The sequence below is a fragment of the Chanos chanos genome, chromosome 3 (genome assembly GCF_902362185.1).
Source record: "Chanos chanos chromosome 3, fChaCha1.1, whole genome shotgun sequence".
In the NCBI taxonomy this organism is placed as follows: Eukaryota; Metazoa; Chordata; class Actinopteri; order Gonorynchiformes; family Chanidae; genus Chanos; species Chanos chanos.
In genome coordinates, this window is record NC_044497.1 from 44,985,276 (window position 1) to 45,004,632 (window position 19,357).

At 41.2% G+C, this 19,357-nt stretch overlaps 1 protein-coding gene across 2 annotated transcripts in view; it reads right to left on the reverse strand.

Moving 5' to 3' along the window:
- Positions 1-19,357, reverse strand: part of ap3b1a (adaptor related protein complex 3 subunit beta 1a) — a 62,231-nt gene that overhangs the window by 31,988 nt on the left and 10,886 nt on the right. For both annotated transcript variants that reach the window (XM_030768875.1, XM_030768876.1), the window contains 12 exons: positions 18,528-18,688; positions 18,200-18,266; positions 12,519-12,701; positions 10,999-11,151; positions 8,384-8,481; positions 7,964-8,018; positions 7,054-7,125; positions 6,446-6,508; positions 6,163-6,295; positions 4,846-4,955; positions 3,242-3,418; positions 1,044-1,230 (listed from right to left, as the gene is read on the reverse strand). In XM_030768875.1, the coding sequence (XP_030624735.1) occupies positions 1,044-1,230; positions 3,242-3,418; positions 4,846-4,955; positions 6,163-6,295; positions 6,446-6,508; positions 7,054-7,125; positions 7,964-8,018; positions 8,384-8,481; positions 10,999-11,151; positions 12,519-12,701; positions 18,200-18,266; positions 18,528-18,688 (1,459 nt within the window). The remainder of the gene's footprint in view (positions 1-1,043; positions 1,231-3,241; positions 3,419-4,845; positions 4,956-6,162; positions 6,296-6,445; positions 6,509-7,053; positions 7,126-7,963; positions 8,019-8,383; positions 8,482-10,998; positions 11,152-12,518; positions 12,702-18,199; positions 18,267-18,527; positions 18,689-19,357) is intronic.

A 19,357-nucleotide genomic window follows, 5' to 3' on the forward strand; every position in this document is an offset into this window, starting at 1 on the left:
TTTTGATTTTCCATAACTTTTCTTTTTCCACATTGATGTAATTGTTTTTTTGTTGGTTTTTTTTTTTTGACTCCCAAACTGTAGTGTAGAATGTGGTAGAACATTCTCCCGTCATGGTATCTGTCACACTACAGCAGAGAAATCCACCCAAATCCGTATAAATTCCATTTCTGTGGGTTGAGGGAATGCTAGTGACTTGATTTATTGTTGCTGTGATGTAGGTGAAAAGAGAGTGTTTTGAGAGGTAAAGGGAGAAATGTGTATTGAATGTTTGTCCATAGCCAATGTCGTCAAGGTCTGGCCTTTACATAAATTTCGAAAAAAAAAAAACTTCAATAAACCACGTAGTAATTAGAAAGCAAAGAAACTGCTATTTGATATTTTTAAATTCTACCAACATAATACTGTATATCAACTGTCACTGAACCATTTCATGTTGTCACTGAACATTACGTTGTCATTGGGCATCACATTGTAGTTACCAGGTGATTTCATACCTTTGAAGTTGGACTTGGACGTGGAGGTTAAGTTTGAGAGTCAATATGATGATCATGAGGAAAAGTGAATAAAATGAAGGTCTGGTCGAATTATAACAAAGCCCCAAATGGGACAAATGATCCAGGCTGATGAGATTCAGCTTTGAGTCCCATCATTCTACCGCTTAATGTGAAAGTTAATTGGTTGTATGTAATTGTTATACGGTTGATGGTTGTAGTGTCAATGAATATCAAAATGTTCTTAACTCAAATGCATTATCCTGTAGTTATCATTCTACTACATAATGACACAGATATTAAAAAAAAAAACCTATATACTGTTTATTATTGAGAGGATAATGTTGTTTAACTGCACAGTAACTATAACGTTGTAGGTGGCAATCACATAGTGAATGTTAAAGCTACATTTCACGTACACAGACTGCCAGTTAACACTGGTTCATGTCATTTTGTTGCTATTCAGTGATATCAATTTGTAGCCATCAGTGACCTACGTAACATTATAGTTTCCACGGGGATATGTAATAATATGTACTGTTGCCCTACCTTTGAAGGCGGATTCGAGTACAGGAGCAGGTTTGGGGGCAAGCAGGATGCGACGGGCATATTTGCTGAGTGCTCCACTCTTCTCATTGGGCACAATAAGCTGCCTGATGAACCGAGTCCGGTCTCTGATGTCATAGTTCTGATCATACTTCCCCAGGTTCAGAATATACTGTGTCAGCAACTTAGTCTGCGAGAGACAGGGACAGAGAGAGACAGAAGACATAGAGAGACAAAGACAGAGAAATTACAAACGAAGACAGACAATTAATAACAAAACAAAACAAAACAAAACAAAAAAACCCCACAAACAAACATGATTTAGAAAAAGCACAAAAAGTGTCATAATGAAATAGATGTGAGGGAATAGATACTGACAGTGGATAAGGATTAAAGCTATAGAGCAGATCACTGAACACTTCTACGAAACACACAACCCTCATTGACCGTCCCTCCCATTATGAAGGGGGACACGGGATCACCACAGGAGGGACAGGTTTAGAGGTGAGCTATGGAGGCCCTATCTTATTTGGCAGTCAGGCTGTGTGCGTGTGCGTGTGTGTTACATTATTAAACCACTAGGGCGGAAAGAAAAGCCACATTAAAAAATAATCATGTGGCAAAGCTGCTGACGGATCTATACAGCAGTAATGAAAACAGAAATACGGCGTGGAACACACACACGCGCGCGCGCACACACACACACACATACACACAAACACAGAGGTCAATGGTAAATATAAACAAAGAATGAATTTGATTGAAAACCTAGATGTCACTTAAAAATATATACACACACACAATACAGGAAAATACAGGGGAAAATAAATTAAATTAAGTAATGATGCATGTTTACGGCAGTATGAAATATAACAAAACAAGAAAGCTTAGGGCACTTTGTTAGCATGAAAGATAATTGATGAGAAGGTAAAGACCTCACAAAGAGCTGATATGACTTTTTTTATTATTATTATTCACAAATATCTCACACGCACATTCAGGATCTCTCCCCCTCTTTTTCTCTTTCTCTTTCTCTGTCTCTGTCTCTCTCTCTAAATTACGATCCATTAAGGTTAACCCATGAATCAGCGAGGTGTATTACTGCAAATTATTGTCAGTGCATTTGGCTGTACCCTCCTCTCTCTTCTCTAACTCATTCCCAATCTCTGTCTCTAGCCCTTTCTTTCACGCCTGTCCTCTGAGCAAATCTGGACGTGTTTCCCCTCTGTACAAAGAGAACAATCCATAAACAAAACACCGCTCCTTTATTCTTTCAACTAGGACATGCGGATAGTGGAGGAAGGTAATGCTTAAAATGTTCAATTGGAAAGAGATAAAAATAAAGAGTTATTAGTACTGATGTCCAGACCTCTCTCTCTCTCTTTTTATGAGAGAGTAGTACAGTCATTGGACATGCATTTGAAGGGGCACTGACACCAGCCATAAACCTGGATATCTACTATCTCATTAATATTCATCAGTTTTCATTCATTTTCCATTTCATTATGATGAGCTGTCCAATAACGCGAGGAACACTAAAGGCTGATTTTAACAGACCTGTGTGTTTAGCAGGACATTTTGTGGTTGCTCTAAATCACAGAAATGGCCAATCCAAAATGTCATAAACCAATGAGAAAATCATATATGTAGCCTTAAATGCACAGTGATTCAATTCTAATCTCCATAGGTGAAATGCACACAGTAATTCAATTATAATATCCGTCTATGCTAACAATTTCACTTCCAGACAGGTTTTAATATATGCATCTACAGCCGGTCTTAACACAGGCAGGAGTGACTAACAGTAAGGTAAGTCTGTGACCTGTTAAGAGATGCCTGTGACCATCCTTTGACGTGGTGATTTTTATGAAAGTGCTCAGAATGTGGTAAGTGATGAAATGTGATGAGGTAAGGTTTGCGTTTAATTGACCTGCATGATGGCAGTCCAGTAAAGGTGAAGCTTAATTGACCTATATGAAGTTGCCAACTAGTGTAAATGGGTGATTAAATTTTGTAATGTGTTTGCATTACACTGACCTGTCTCAAGTCAAGCAGTTGTCATGAACTATCCTACCCTTGCGAAATGTAAGGTAATATGAACCACATTTATATTGAAAATGAAAGATGTACATTTAACACATTTGGAGTCGGTCAGGTGAGTAAACAGTATAAGGTGAATGGAAAAGGTAAATCTCACACACCTGTTTGGAGTTGGTCAGGTATAACTTGGCTGCCAGGTTGACTGTCTGCAGTTTGACAATGTCCTCTTCAGAGGTGAAAGTCTTTGCCATTTTCCTTAGAACATCCGGAGCAATTTTAGGGACACGTTCGCAATATTCTCCAATCAGCCACAGGATGCTGGCTCTCGCCATGGAAACCTACACACACACACACACACACACACACACACACACACACACACACACACACGCAGAGAGATTTAGCAAGTGATATCGTTAGAGATTTTCTTCTGTGATTGAGAAGGGTGGACTGGTCTGGATAGGGAATCAATTAGAGTGGGCAGAACGAGCAAAGGTAGTACATACTCTTTACCTACAACTAGAATGATGCAAATAATCATATTATACATCAACCAATAGATGAACAGAGGTGCAGGATTTTGCATTTCTGTTGAGTAAATGCAAATTTTATATTCTTTTTGTTGTTTGGCAATATTATCTGTTGTACCTATTATGTGTTACCAAGGGCTAGGCACTATTATATCTACATATCTGTATTTATACTTGTATCTATGTATGTATGTATGTATCTAAAACAAATAAGTTTAGACAGAAGCAAGTTGAAAAAATGTCAGGGTGTTTAATGCTGGTTTACGAACTGCCACTGAAACCTGCTCAAGATGAGTAACTGCTGTTTAGAAATCTTCTAGTGAGAAACCTGGTCAACCATACGGGAATTAACAGAGAGGCAAGAGCAGAGCAGCTGATATCTAAAAACAGAGCAACTTAATTAGCTCAGAGCAGGTTGGACTACAAAAGATCTGACCTCTGGCAAAAATACAATTTTCTGTGCTTTGTGTATAAGAAAACAGTTGCCTCATAACTGAGGCAAAAACAATTAATCTATTTCTTCACCAGGCAGAACACAACAGAGTACAATATTTTCGGCTCGAGAAACACAATAAAAACAATAAAGTTAATTGAGCCTCAGGGTCAAAAACACAATGGTTTATTTTTAATTTGCGTTTGCATTTGCACTCAGATTGAAGGAACAAAATGCAACTTGAAAGTACTTTTGCTTTATATGCTGAAGAAAAGCTGCGTGTTGTATTTGTTTACTTATTTATCCAATTAATTTTATTATCAGGTTTTTGATGCCCGGTGCATGTTCACATCATCCTTGTACTTCTTCTACCTGATAATTTAAGGCATATGCTTGGACTTTCTGTTTAGTTTTGTTGGCAGCTGGAAATAAAGACTTTCTGGAGGAATATATACTTTATTTAACATTTTGTACATCAATATCTCTATAAATACTGTGTCGTTATTTGAACATCACTTTGCCCATTCTGAATGCTGCCACCATTGTAATGCTAAACAGACTTCCCATGTGCTTAATGAGCCTCCCCCATCTAGAGTGATAGTACGACACAGAACATACTATCATTCCAACGTTGTCAGTTAAGCTGTGAAATTGTGTCATCTGTTTCACGATTCTGTTATGTATTGTAGTGAGTGTGTAACAGTTATCGTGCACTTCTCTCATTGAACAGTTTGACATGTGTTTAATGACTGGGGTGTGTGCTGTCACGCACACTGTTGTATTTGTTGTGTAGTCGTCTTACCGTGATGTTGTCAAACAGTTTGGCCATATGTTTGATGATTTCACTGTGTTGTGAGGGTTGTGTCTGGAGGAGTTTCTTAATCACAACCACACTCTCCGCCACAACTGTCTCTGTATCAAGAGATTTAACAAAAAAAATTTGCTGTATAATTATTACTACAATTAACTCATGAATTACATCTACAATTCCTAGAACTGTAATTTCAAAGATGTACTGCAGGTTACTACAGGTCAATCCCACAAGTTCCTTTGTCAAAGTTTTAAGACACCAGTCACACCATAATAACAATCATAAAAAAAAGCCTAGCTTGTTATTTACATTGCTAATTACATGTCATGAGCTGACATCAGTGACATATTTCTGTTCAAAGATTCCACTTAAACCATTGTCCTTTACTGTCCTTCTGTGCTGATCAAGCTAAACACAGTCTCAGTGCACTGCACATCACTGTTTTGAACATAAGCTATGTTCCCGATGTTCATTAAATATATTCCCTGATAAAAAAAAAATTACATCATATAAAATATAAGTGTGTGTGTGTGTGTGTGTGTTCACTAAATATTCTTCCTGCTGGCACCATCTGCAGGATGACTGGGGCATCGCTATAGCAGATCATTCAAAGAATCACAGTTTCAGCCATTGGCAACACATGCCCTAAAATGAAACTTATCCTTGAGCAGTGTAAAAAAGTAGTCTGATGAGTTTTAACCACTTGGAAATACCTCCGTTAAAAAAAATTAAGAACAAGAACTACTATACCCCAGAATCATACTCTAAACTTTGTCTGCCAGCCAAACTCTTCCCCACTGACATATGAAATATGAGACATATGAAGGTTCTTAGTGTTCAACTAAAAATCAAGTGTGCCAAAGAAAAATCTTTAAAACATGGTGATACATTAATATTGATTATCTACAATTATTACAGTGTTAATGAACTTACTGTGCAACAAATGATTAGAAATAGATCTCTGAAATTCTATGGAGTAATGCTATTCAAATAATTGTATGTATATTCTCTGTGAATTGAAAACTATTTTTTGCCACAATTTATCCTATTTAAAGTCTAATATGCTGATGAATATCTTTCAGAAGAGAGGTATGAAAACACTGTTCATATGTTTTTTAAAACAACATCGTGAGCTGTCAAAGATTTATGCAAATAAGACTCTTAACCAGATTAAACATTGACATTCAAACTGAAAAACTGAAAAATATTTCCTGCTCTACATAAATCTATGAAAAAGCTGTAAGCCAGCATCATTCCACTTTGACAAGCCAGAGAGTGTGTGTGTGTGTGTGTTTGTGTGTGACTCACCGTCTCTGTTGGACAGCAGTAGCACCAGGCCGTTCAGACAGGTATCCGTCACCTCAGAGATGTGTGTGGCACATCTGCCTATGGCCTGGATGGTGGCAGCCGCAAATGCCTTATCCTGACTCTTTACATAGGTCTGAGGGGTGGGGAGGCCAAAATCAAGACAGCTACTTTAAAAAAAACTGGGCTGAAATTGTTGGGTAAAGCATTCAGGAGAAAGCAAAGAGGGGATCTGTTACGGAGGAAGAGAGGGAAGCAGATGATTGCAAGATACAGAGAAACATACCTGAAACTCTCTTAGGATGGTGGAAATGTTGGCATCATTGGCCAAGTTAGTCAAGATCTCCAGCTGTATGAAGAGAGCCATGAAGTCAGTGAACCACTGCATTGCGGTAGACATCTGAAACTCTGTACACTGCATTACAGTAGACATCTGAAACTCTGTACACTGCAATTCAGTAGACATCCGAAACTCTGTACACTGCATTACAGTAGACATCTGAAACTCTGTACACTGCATTACAGTAGACATCCGAAACTCTGTACACTGCAATTCAGTAGACATCTGAAACTCTGTACACTGCATTACAGTAGACATCTTAGGTTCTGTACACTGCAATTCAGTAGACATCTGAAACTCTGTACACTGCATTACAGTAGACATCTGAGGTTCTGTACACTGCAATTCAGTAGACATCTGAGGTTCTGTACATTGTAATTCAGTAGACATCTGAAACTCTGTACACTGCAATTCAGTAGACATCTGAAACTCTGTACACTGCATTACAGTAGACATCTGAAACTCTGTACGCTGCATTACAGGGGACATCTGAAACTCTGTACACTGCGTTAGGATCCAGCCCAGCCAGTCTGATGGCAGATTGTATCTGTTACCTTGAGGATCTTGATATGTGTGGCATCTGTGGATCTCACATAGAAACTCTTCATGTAGGGCTCAAACATGCCCTGCAAAACACACACATATACACACAGAGACACATACACACAGAGACACACACACACGGAGACACACACACACGGAGACACACACACACACGGAGACACACACACACACGGAGACACACACACACGGAGACACACACACATACACACGGAGTTGCCATATTAAGCAGCAGTACTATCTGGATTACTACCATAGAGAAGACAACACCCAGACTTCTAAGGAACCAGCAGAGCCATTCTAGCACTGTAGGTGCTGATCTCTAATCGTGAACTCTTTAGCCCTGAGGTAAACAGTCCAGCAGAATTTTGTTCCTACACTAATCTAACAAGGCTCCTTAGGTCCTTGATCAGCTGAATCAGCAGTGAGTGTGTAAGTGAGTGTGTGTGTGTGTGTGCGTGTCTGTGTGTGTGTGTGTGTGTGTGTTGGGGAGGTGGGGAGCTCGGAAAAGAACTTGCATACACTGCATTCCTACATGAGGAGGGCTTTGTACTCCTGTTCTATCACAGAGACTCCAATTTTATCCCCTGGCTGGCTTTAGCATGAAGGTGAGAGTACAACTCAGGACAGAACCCAGTAAAGCATGACTCATATACAATACTATATTCTACAGTGTGACTTTTCCAAAATAAAAGAGTCTTTATATTCAATCACTGGTAATTTCACTTTACTCAGTCAATAAGCACTTTACCAGATATGATCCAAGAGATCATGTATAGGATAGATATCTGAACCTTGCTGTCAGTCAGTCAGAGAACTACTCAGTGTACATAAAGAACAGCTCTTGGTAATCTCATGAATAATATTTATCCATTTCCCTGCTTAAGAACAGAGCTTTCTCACCTTTCTCTGAATGGACATGGTGGCAATGTTCTGTAAAACTATGTATTGCACTTCCCTGAGAGACAAAGAGAGAGGGGGAGACAGAGAGAGAACCAGAACAAATTAAAACCAATAATACACTACATTTAACTCCTGTCACTGCTAGACTGTTGACAAACAATATCACATCCTGTGCAGGCTTGTGTGACAGGTGTGAAATGCCACACTAATGCTGACTACAGACATACAGTTCAAAGACATAACACACACCATGTCCCAACAGCAGAACTGGCTCAGCTATCATGCACAAAAAAAGCATAAGGAGGAGGAACCTTTAATGTCAAAAGAGGTTTTTTTTCTCAATGCAAAGAACAGAACTGAGCAGAGCCTTAGTTTGTTTGTGTGTGTGTGTGTGTGTGTGTGTGTGCGTGCGTATGTTACCTGTGGCTCCTTAGCAGTCGCACCAGAGACTTGGTGACAATGCTAACTTCATGTTTAGGGGCCAAATGCCAATAAAGTTGAGCCACAGACATAACCACCTGAGAGAGACAGAGAGAGAGAGGTAATAGGTAAACAGATACACAGTCCTTTAAAGTTGAGGGGCTTGTAGAAAGAGAGGAAGTGGTGGGGAACTATAGGGGGGGGGGGGTCGTATATAAGAAGGCATGAGAAAATGAAAAACAAAGAAAGAGTAATGAGGATAGAGGGGGATGATGGGGCAGAAGGTGACAGACAGCGAGATAGAGAGCATGAGAGAGTTTAGGAAGACTTCAATATAGGTAATGATTTTGTCTTGACCAAATTACTTTGACCCCAATATAAAAACAGGACAGGAGGTTTCAATGCATCAGTTACTGTACGAGTAAGATCATCAGGCTGAGTGAATTCACTTCACTCAGAGAGAGAGAGAGAGAGAGAGAGAGAGAGAGAGGGGCTGAGAAAGAGAGTGAGAAAGGCAGAGAAAGAGAGAGATAAGCCCTTTAACTAAAGGACAAAAAAAGCTATATAAAGATCGAACACTCTGCAGTGTTGTTCTCAGTGTGGGTCAAAATGTGTCACATTTTAATTAACTTGTCCAGAGGGGCTATTTCTCCTCGCACGCACACACACACACACACACAGGCGCAAGAACACACAAGCACACACACACACACACACACACACACACAAAGACCTTGACTCTCCTGGATGATTGAGATCTGAAGTTAGACTGTCTGTGGAATCAGGGTATGTGAGAGCATTTGTGCGTGTGTGTGCGCGCGCGTGCGTGCATGTGTGTGTGTGTACACCTCTGAGAGAAGAGTGACTGTGAGTGTGTTCATTTTTCTGTAAAAGTGTGTATGGTGATCAGTGATGGAGCAGTATTGGTTGTGATGCAGCCTTGGTCTCTCAGACTAGAGGAAACACTCACACCTGCACACATGCACAAGCACCCACACACACTCACATGCTCTCTCTCTCTCTCTCTCACACACACACACACACACACAGAAAAACATGCTCAGGTGGCTGCATCAAGGCCTGCTCTATTCTTCAGTGCAGATTCACGAGCAGGTTGACAGCCTGCCTTCATTCACAAATGACTGTCTCTGGGTCTAATACTACTACCACACACACACACACACACACACACACACACACCCACACCCATATCATAGCCAAACAGACATCAGCGCATGCACACACACACAGACAGCTGGCTTTGCTTCATTCACTGGTTTAGTATCTCTGAGTTTGTCTGTGTATTCCTCCTGTGTTATTGGTTTGGGTTGTCTGAGTGTGTGTTTGTGTGTGTTCCAAGCTGTGTTCCTGCTCTACAGCAGTGGTTCGATCAGTGAGCATGTTTGTGTGTGCACGTGTGTGAGAGAGTGTGGTGTGTGTGTGTACTTACAGTGTTCCTACTCTGTCACTGTGGTTAGTGAGTGTGTATATTTGTGTGTGTGTGTGTGTGTGTACTCACAGATGCCTTCCTGCTCTGTAGCAGTGGTTAAGTGAGTATGTATGTGTTTTTGTGTGTGTGTGTGTGTGTGTGTGAGCCGTGTTCCTGCTCGGCAGCAGTGGTCTGGTGACTGTGTCTGTCTGTGTGTGTATGTGTCTGTGTGTGTGTATACTCACAGCTGTGTTCCTGCTCTTTCACAGTGGTTCAGTGAGTGTGTATGTGTCCATGTGTGTGAAAACTCACAGCCGTGTTCCTGCTCTGTAGCAGTGGTTTGGTGAGTGTGACTGTGTGTGTGTGTGTGTGTGTGTATACTCACAGCCGTGTTCCTGCTCTGTAGCAGTGGTTTGGCGAGTGTATATGTGTGTATGTGTCTGTGTGTGTGTGAGTGTGTATGTGTATACTCACAGCCGAGTTCCTGCTCTGTAGCAGTGGTTTGGTGAGTGTGTCTGTGTGTGTGTGTGTGTGCGTGTGTAAACTCACAGCCGTGTTCCTGCTCTGTAGCAGTGGTTTGGTGAGTGTGTCTGTGTGTGTGTGTGTGTGTATACTCACAGCTGTGTTCCTGCTCTGTAGCAGTGGTTTGGTGAGTGTGTCTGTGTGTGTGTGTGTGTATACTCACAGCTGTGTTCCTGCTCTGTAGCAGTGGTTTGGTGAGTGTGTCTGTGTGTGTGTGTGTGTGTGTATACTCACAGCCGTGTTCCTGCTCTGTAGCAGTGGTTTGGTGAGTGTGTCTGTGTGTGTGTGTGTGTGTGTGTGTGTGTATACTCACAGCCGTGTTCCTGCTCTGTAGCAGTGGTTTGGTGAGTGTGTCTGTGTGTGTGTGTGTGTGTGTATACTCACAGCCGTGTTCCTGCTCTGTAGCAGTGGTTTGGCGAGTGTGTGTGTGTGTGTGTGTAAACTCACAGCCGTGTTCCTGCTCTGTAGCAGTGGTTTGGTGAGTGTGTCTGTGTGTGTGTGTGTGTGTGTGTATGTGTATACTCACAGCCGTGTTCCTGCTCTGTAGCAGTGGTTTGGTGAGTGTGTCTGTGTGTGTGTGTATACTCACAGCCGTGTTCCTGCTCTGTAGCAGTGGTTTGGTGAGTGTGTCTGTGTGTGTGTGTGTGTGTGTGTGTATACTCACAGCCGTGTTCCTGCTCTGTAGCAGTGGTTTGGTGTTCCTCAGCAGTAACCTGTGGTCCGGGTCCATTATGTAGGGCTTTGACTGACTCACTTCTTTTTTCTCCTCATCAGACTCATAAAAGGCCTTCTCACTGTTCTCCTCATACACATTGTCCTAAACCCACCGCAAACACACAAATACACACACACACAAATGATACTGTTAGAAATCTACCTTCAACACATACTTTCACAATCAAACATCAAGATAAAATAACCTTAAAAATCATCTCCACACCAAAAGATTATCATTAATAAACAGTCTGGTTAAAGAGACATAAAAGAAAATCTGAAATACACAGAAAATAAACTGGGTTTCTCTTCTCTCTCTGATAACCTTTACCTGCTAAATGGTGCATTGTGAGGAGAAAGAAAAAAACCTGTTAGTTTCTCACCACCCAGCCTCTTAACAAATCTCATTAGTATGGAAATTTAGAGTCAATCATTCTCTGTCTCTGTCAGCAGAGAAATGCACACTCTCTCTATCTCCAACAGACGAATGTAAATTAACCAGGGCCCTGCCTCCATTCCATTATCATTTTGGTTTCATTCACACACAGATGTCAGTGGGTGCAGAATGTACCGTATTTTGTGCTGGTACTAAAAGGTTGAAGGTTCCAAAGGTCCAGAAAAGCTTCTTCAAAGACAAGAATTTTTAAAAATACTGTTGTCTGCAGAACTACACTGGGAGGATTGAGTTCGTGATGTATAAGTCTATCTGCTGAATGATTTTATTTCACTAAATAAATAAACTAAAATTGGACCTGCACCAATCGACTGTTCTCATCTCCAAAACTGAGGAGGGTGTCTTTTGAATAGAGTAAGTGAATGAGGGCTGGACTACTCTCCAAAACTATGTGATGAGAAGGATTAGGAGAATAATGCATCTGCTGTCTATTTCACTCATCTCACCTGAAAAACCTCCCCGATGGCTTGAAAGAAAAAAGCAAAAATTCATTTCAGTAAAAGGAGCACTATTAAACACAGTTCTGAGAGTTTTACATCCCGGAAGAGGGCAGGCAATTCCTAAAGTTCATCTATCCATCCATCTATCTATCAGCTATCTATCCATCCATCCATCCATCCATCTGTCTGTCTGTCCATCTATGCAACTACACTTTTGACGAGAAGCTGATAATAACATAATAACAGTTTTGTCTTGGCGTAACTAAACTTTTGATTATAACAACTTCCATATAGAAACTATTCTCTGGGCTGCCTGAATTTCCACATTTTCACTTAACTCCCCAGACCAAGATGTTCAGTTGGAGTTTGTCCTTCAGATGGTCACGCACCTAACACTAGTCCTCTCTCTATACCTCTCCTTTCTGTCATCCTTCTTTCACTCTCTCCCTTTCTGGTCTTCACCCTTTCCTGCATCACTCAACTCCTTCATTAATCCATCGGAATGTCCATCTACTCATCAATTCATTTTTCTGTCTTCAGACTTGTTCTTCATCTCTCCAGCTCTATCTCGCTCACCTCTTTCCATGGGCTGATGAACTGGGTCCTGGCGTAGCGTGTCAGCATGTTGATAATGACCACTTGTCCCCATTCCTCCACATCCACCAGTAGATTACACAGCTTACGGTAGTTCTTATGGATGAGATCAATCCGGTCTGGACAAACCTCCTCAAAAGCCATCACAACACTCCCCGCCACCAGCTAGAGAGAAAGACAGACAGAGGCAGAGAGAGAGAGAAAGACAGAGAGAGGCAGAGAGAGAGAGAGAGAGACATGTGCATTGCATTTGAGCGTACTTTTTTGAGCTTTTCTTTTCCAAGCAACTTCTCTTCTCCTCACAAGAATCTTTCAAATGTCCAACAAACAGAGAAGTGAAATGTATAAACTTCAAAGCACTAACTGGGCCGAGCAACATGCATCACTTTCACAATTTATCATTCTCATATTTCAGCACACTTTCTGTTTTAAATGTCACGTCCAAACCCGTCGTTAATATCACCCATCCATTTCTTTTCCATGGTCTTTTTAAGGCTGAAAAAAAAAAACCCCCGGCTCTGAACACAGGACGGAACATGAGATGAGACCAGAGGTGAAAACTTTGTGAGTGGACCTCGCCACTAAACTAAGCACACCTTTAGGTCTATGTCTCCAGTTCAGAAAAAGACAGAGGAAAAAAAAAAAAAAGAACAGGAAGCGTGATGGAAAGGATACATGGCTAAAAATCTACCTTGGCTTGGCAGTTGGGAGGTGGTGGGGAAGAAAAAAGAAAAATCCTATTTGGTGTCTGCTTGAGTGAATGAATGTCAGACAGACAGGCCAGTTAATATGCAAACAGCACTGGGGGAGTGGAGGGCAGGAACAGAATGAAGAGACTGCCATTAGAGAAGTCATGTTGCTACGGCCCCTGTGAACATTACCACGGTTACCCATCGCCACGGAGACATGGGCCTGCATTCGCTGGCTGATAGAGGTGTCGCTGGTGCACAGAGATTCTACATCCTGAAGGGTAAACTAAGGTCAAAATTTAAAATAAAAATTTTTTTAAAAAGTACAAAAGCACCACCATGTCCTCTAAGTAGCTAGTTTCCCACAAAAGTGGAAAATCCTGCCGCACCACCAACTTAAAATTTGTGCTAGAACATTATAACCGGAAATTAAGTCCATTTGGGCATACAGTGTTTTCAATTGCTGATCTCTCACTGGTCTCAGAACAGACAAATCCTTAAAATAAGACAACCTGCCCGGTTACTCACACAGTTAATCTAAGTCAAAATGATCACTTCAAAGTACCGAAGTCAAATGTGAGCTCTGTTAAGTGAATACGTATGTGGGGACAAAGAGTAATGGAGAAAAAGAGAAAGCATAAGTACAAATGAGTAAGTGACAGTGACACAGACACAACCTGGTAACACTAACAGTCCTTCAGTCTTGGTGGTGGTGGTGGTCAGGGGGGGAATGGGGGGGGGGGGGGGGGGGTACATAGTTTTGATTCTTTTCCTAATGATTTTTTCCAACTTCACTGAGTTTTTCAGTTTGGGAAATCTGGTGGGAAAACAAGATCAAAAAAATCAAGAAATTGACTAATCCATTACTCAACCAATCAAAATGAATGATTTTGGCAACTGTTTGACATCAACAGCTACAAGCTGCTGACCTTCACTTCAGGTCTCGCTGTTTCCTTTTTTTTTTTTTTTTTTTTTTTCATCCTTCCTTTGATCTTAAAGTGAGAGACCGTATTTTTTTTCCCCGCGTTCACTTGGTTTGATGCCTCTCTCTCCTCTGTCACCCCCACCCCCCCATGAACTTGGCCCATTAGAAAGCAGCTCCTCCAAGGTAAACTACATGCGCCATCAACAAAAATGACACTCCAATCTGCCCACCTCACACTCCCAGCCCCCCCCCAACATTATCTATGTTGCTTGACAAGCCGGTAATGGAAAAAAAAAACACACTACGCAAATGGTTTCTCTAATAACAATAAATTTCCTATAAAATTATGAGGGCTACAGGACGTTTCCCCATATCTATTTTGTCATGAATTCTAATTAAGGATATCGCAAAGCATGCTGGGTCATCAGAGAAGAGCCGACACCCGCTCAGTGATTGATGGTTCGTCTCGGGGTCGGGCGGCACAATGCCAGCATACTCCCCTCCTCTCTGCCTTTCTTCCTTTTTTCTCCTCTCTAAGATCCCTCTGTTTTCTCTTAAATGGATGGGCACCTCACCTAGTCCCTAATCATCCCCCCTTCCTCCCCACTCCTCCACCAAGGGCCCCTCATTTCAATTTTGCAGAAGGTGAGAGAGTGAGAGAGAGAAGGAAAGAGAGTGAAGCAGGGAGAGAGGGAGAGAGAGAGGCGGCCGTTCATTTATCTTCTAATGGCTGGATAATAGATCCATCACACTAAAACAGCTGCAGGAGCAAACTCACCCCATTTTTAACACACACACACACACACACACACTTATCTTTAAACACCAAACACTAATCACTGCCCCTCCCCCCTGCCTACAGAGCCCTTGACTCCTTTGAAACACACATCCAACAACACAACTTTCTTCTAAACATTTAGCCTAATATTAAATACACACACGCACACACACACTGCCCAGGGCTCTACATTACTGCTTACCCAGGATAAGTGAAATGAACACTCAGATCACAAGACATATATTTTCAAAAGGACATCAAAAAGTAAAAAAAAAAGAAAGAAAAAAAGGAAAGAAAAATCACAGACCTTTAAAAAAAAAAACAACAACAAAAACAACTCCTCCTCCAGATGCTCAGGAGCTCACAGTATTATTCTTTGAGTTCGAGTTTCTGGGTTTGTTTTCTATGCTGACACTCTGTGCCTCTGACATAGGCTGTGAATACAGACATAGAGAGAAAAAGTGGTGGGAGAGGTCTCACACTCTAACTGCTTTCCTCTCCAGTCTGTGTAAAGTTGGGAGCTAGAGGAGCATTAGGCCAGTCAGAATTTTAGGCCAGTGGCCATGGCAACCTCGAATGAAGAGGCTGAAAAAATTAATTTCTCGTATAATTTAAAATGATGATCTAATTTTTGGTCCTGATGTTGATTTAGCAATCCATTGCTCTCTGACATATTTAAAAGAAGCCTTGATAGCGAGACAAATGATCTGAGCTAGCTGACATTTGCTAGCATAACCTCGTAACAAGGCTAACGGTATTTGACAGTCATTCACCAGTTCAAACAGGAAGCAGATAATAGCCTAAAAAAGTTACTGAATCTATGGAACATGTACAAAAACCCCCCCCAAAAAAACAAAAAAAAACTGTGCTTAAGGACATGTAGTCCGGATTTGAACGCCCATGCGCACTCGCACGCACACACGTGCGCAGGCGCACACACACACACATACACACAGACGCCTCTGCAACATCAGCTCCAACCTAATATCACGTTACAGTTATTTCATACCAAATATTCAGCGTAATGATGGTGATATGAAGCAGAGTGGCATTTTGGCATGTTATGGCTCTCATAGTGAAATATGGCCCACTGATAAAAGCTTTTATAATAGCACCTGGCTAATAACACATGCTCTGAATGTTATAATGCTTTACTGTACACAGTTATTTGAGTGGGAGCGAGTGAGAGAGGCTTTAACTCTTCACACAAATCAACATTTACAGAATATGATGAGTAGCTCTATAACATTTTCACTCACTCACAGACGCTGACTGTGTGAAGAGGTCCTGGCAGGTTCTGCTGAGGCAGAGAAGGCGAGCAGGGTGGCAGAAATATACAGTCCACCACGCTGAGAATTCATTCAATTATTTATGACAATACATATTGATGTGGGTGGTACACACATAGCCTTCATGCTATACAATGAGCGTAACACTCTGAACGAATGCATTAAAATATTACAGTGCTCAGACCTAGGTAGCAAGCTGTTCCCTCAAGTCTACATACATTTGGTCGAAGTTTTGACAGCATGCTAAACATTTTGGTCAAGTCTCTCACTCTGCAGTCGCACTAACAACAGTATGCTATGAAAATGACCATACAAATATGAATCCTCAGTTTTTTCTGTCTCTGTAACCAAATTAACACCTCTACATTGCAATGCTTTGGTATTTGAGAAATACAGTATTTCGTTGACATTGTAACCTAATAATTACATTGCTATAATGCCCTTAATATAAACAATGTGTTTGCTCCTTACTCATAATCACCGCGAGAACCTCCCTCCAGCCTGTATATAATGAGGAAATTACACCGCTGAACCTGGGGTGAACTGTGGTTATGAAACTGCTTAGTCAGGACAGGGCTGTGAGCTGAGCAAATTTTTCTTCATAATGAGAAGTGTATGATAGATTCTTGATACAAATTACATTAGCAGATGGATTTAATCACACAGATTCTGAACCAGGATTTCAACAAAAGGCTACTATTAGCTTGGCAATGCTAGTCAATATGTGATGACATGTCAAACATTTTCAGTCTGCTAAAGTTGGACAGTTAATTAAATGCTGCGGTATAAATCAATGGATGTGTGCCAGTCTATGGAGAAATTTCTAACACAATAATCTCAGTATATGAATAACTTCACTCTGAGAGATACATTTCGATCTGTCTAAACAGTTAAAACCGTCTTTTATTAGTGGATCGTTTGAGTCCAAACCTGAGAGTTCCACAGAGCCAGAGTATACACTTAATTAAAGCAACTTTAAAAATAAAGAGAAAAAGTAGAAGAGAAAGAAAGAAAGAGAAAGAAAAAAAAAAAGGTGATTTTTCTAACTGCTTGACAGTGCTGCCCCCTTGTGACATATCCCTGCAACTGTCTGAAAGACTTCGGTCTGTTCCATATCCACTTAACCAAACATCCTTCGTGGGCCCAGATGGGCCCTATGTAAAACCATCAAAGTAAACTGCCAAAGTGAACTGACTACATTCAAAACAAAGAGGTCAAAATGAATATACAACTTAAACAATGTCTGGTCAGGAGAAAAGGTGCACTGGCACCAAAAATACAAAGCAAAAAAGAAAAAAAACCCCCAAAAAACAAAAATGGTTCATTGGTGTAACTAAAATAAGTCCGCCACATTCCACACCTGATTTAGAATGTCCAATAATACATGATCTTACATAAAGTCTCCTCCTTATACACCATCCACTACAGTCTGAGTGAGACACGCACACACACACACCTCTCACTCACCAAACCATCCACTCATATCTTATGCACTGCTCCTTATGCCATACTACAAGTTCCATAGTCCTGCCCAACAATGCAACTTGAAAGGAGAACAGTGCTATTTCTGTTACAACACCAATAACTACACAGGACAAGTGACCCACCACAGAGGAATAAGAGGGAAGTAAGAAGGGAGAGTCATAGGCCAATAGCTAACCAGATGTGGCACAGCTGAGATTCAACCCGTCAATCATACATGTCGGATGCATCTCTGCTAAATGTGATAGTCCTTTAACCTGGTTGGCTACTAAGAGGCTTTCACTCTTATTACATGCTCAGTCATAGACAGAGACTATCACTTATCAAAACCTTTTCAATATCAAACAAGATTTAAATCAGTTTAAAAAGAAAAAAAGCAGGTAAATCTTTAACAGTCCACAAGGGTCTATTCTAAGCTCTAAAAAGAGGATTTGTGTGAGCGCTCAGGATGAGATGTAAATAAAAGGACTGACAGTTTAATGGTGTACAGCTGTACTCACGGTGCTTTTGTCTTTCAGCAGTTTCTCAATCACTTCAATCAGATGGTCTTTCTGGTCTGGGTCAAGGCTGGAGACCAGAGAGAAAAATCAAATGACAAATATCACTCACACCAGTCTTGAGCAAGCAAACACGAACAACATTATCATAACATTCATGTGCATACATACACACATAACCAAATAAATAAATAAGGCAAGGTGAACATTAGAGTCAAGCATAGCTTCAGTAATTAGACTGGACTGGAACACGACACCACGAGTGATGGCTAGGAGTTGGAACTCCCGTGACCAGAGCTACAGAACATTCCAGACAGACGTGAGGGTGTACCTGTAGAGTTTTTGGATGGCGTGAGCAGCGGTTTTGCGGACGTAAGGGGACAGGTCAGTGGCGGCTTCTTTAATGGCCAGCATCATGATGGGGACGATAATGGGCACACGGATACTGGAGAGAACTCTTAAGGCACTGGCTCTGATCAGCTGATTGGGATCCTACACGGTGTGACACGTGATGAAGTGAGGAGAACGCAGTCTAACACGCACGCACAAACACATTCACTCGAGTGCACATACCACACCAAACAAGTACATCCGCATATCCACAAACAAGCGGTCTTCTGTAGGCACAGTTGCACAGAGGAGGCAAAGATTTCGAGACACAGTTCCCAAATTTATTCTTCTGAATTCCAACATTATAAAACCAAAGATCTTATTTCGAGAGATGAATGTCTATCGTCTCCAGAGGATGTCGGATGAAACTCTGTGAGACGTCGAAGAGGAGTTTTAAATGACATGGATAAGAAAGAGAAAGATCTATCAAAAACTGTCTTAAACACACATGGATACGTGTTATGGTGTTTTTCCAGCTACCCCAACTCTAATACATACAAATTCAGACATATTCACGTGTCTACTTCATAGACAATGCCACTGTTCTTCTGTGCATTGCTTTCACACATACTCAGTCACACATACAAAAGAACAGAGCAGCACACACATGCACAGAGAGAAAGAGAAAGAGAGAGAGAGAGAGAGAGAGAGGGACAGACAGAGAGAGAGAGGAACTGAAGCATGATGTCGAACTAGCAGGGGTTGAAATGGGTTTTTCAGACACACATGGGGGCAGAGGAACGAAGGGGCTTTTTAAAAACATCAATGCTG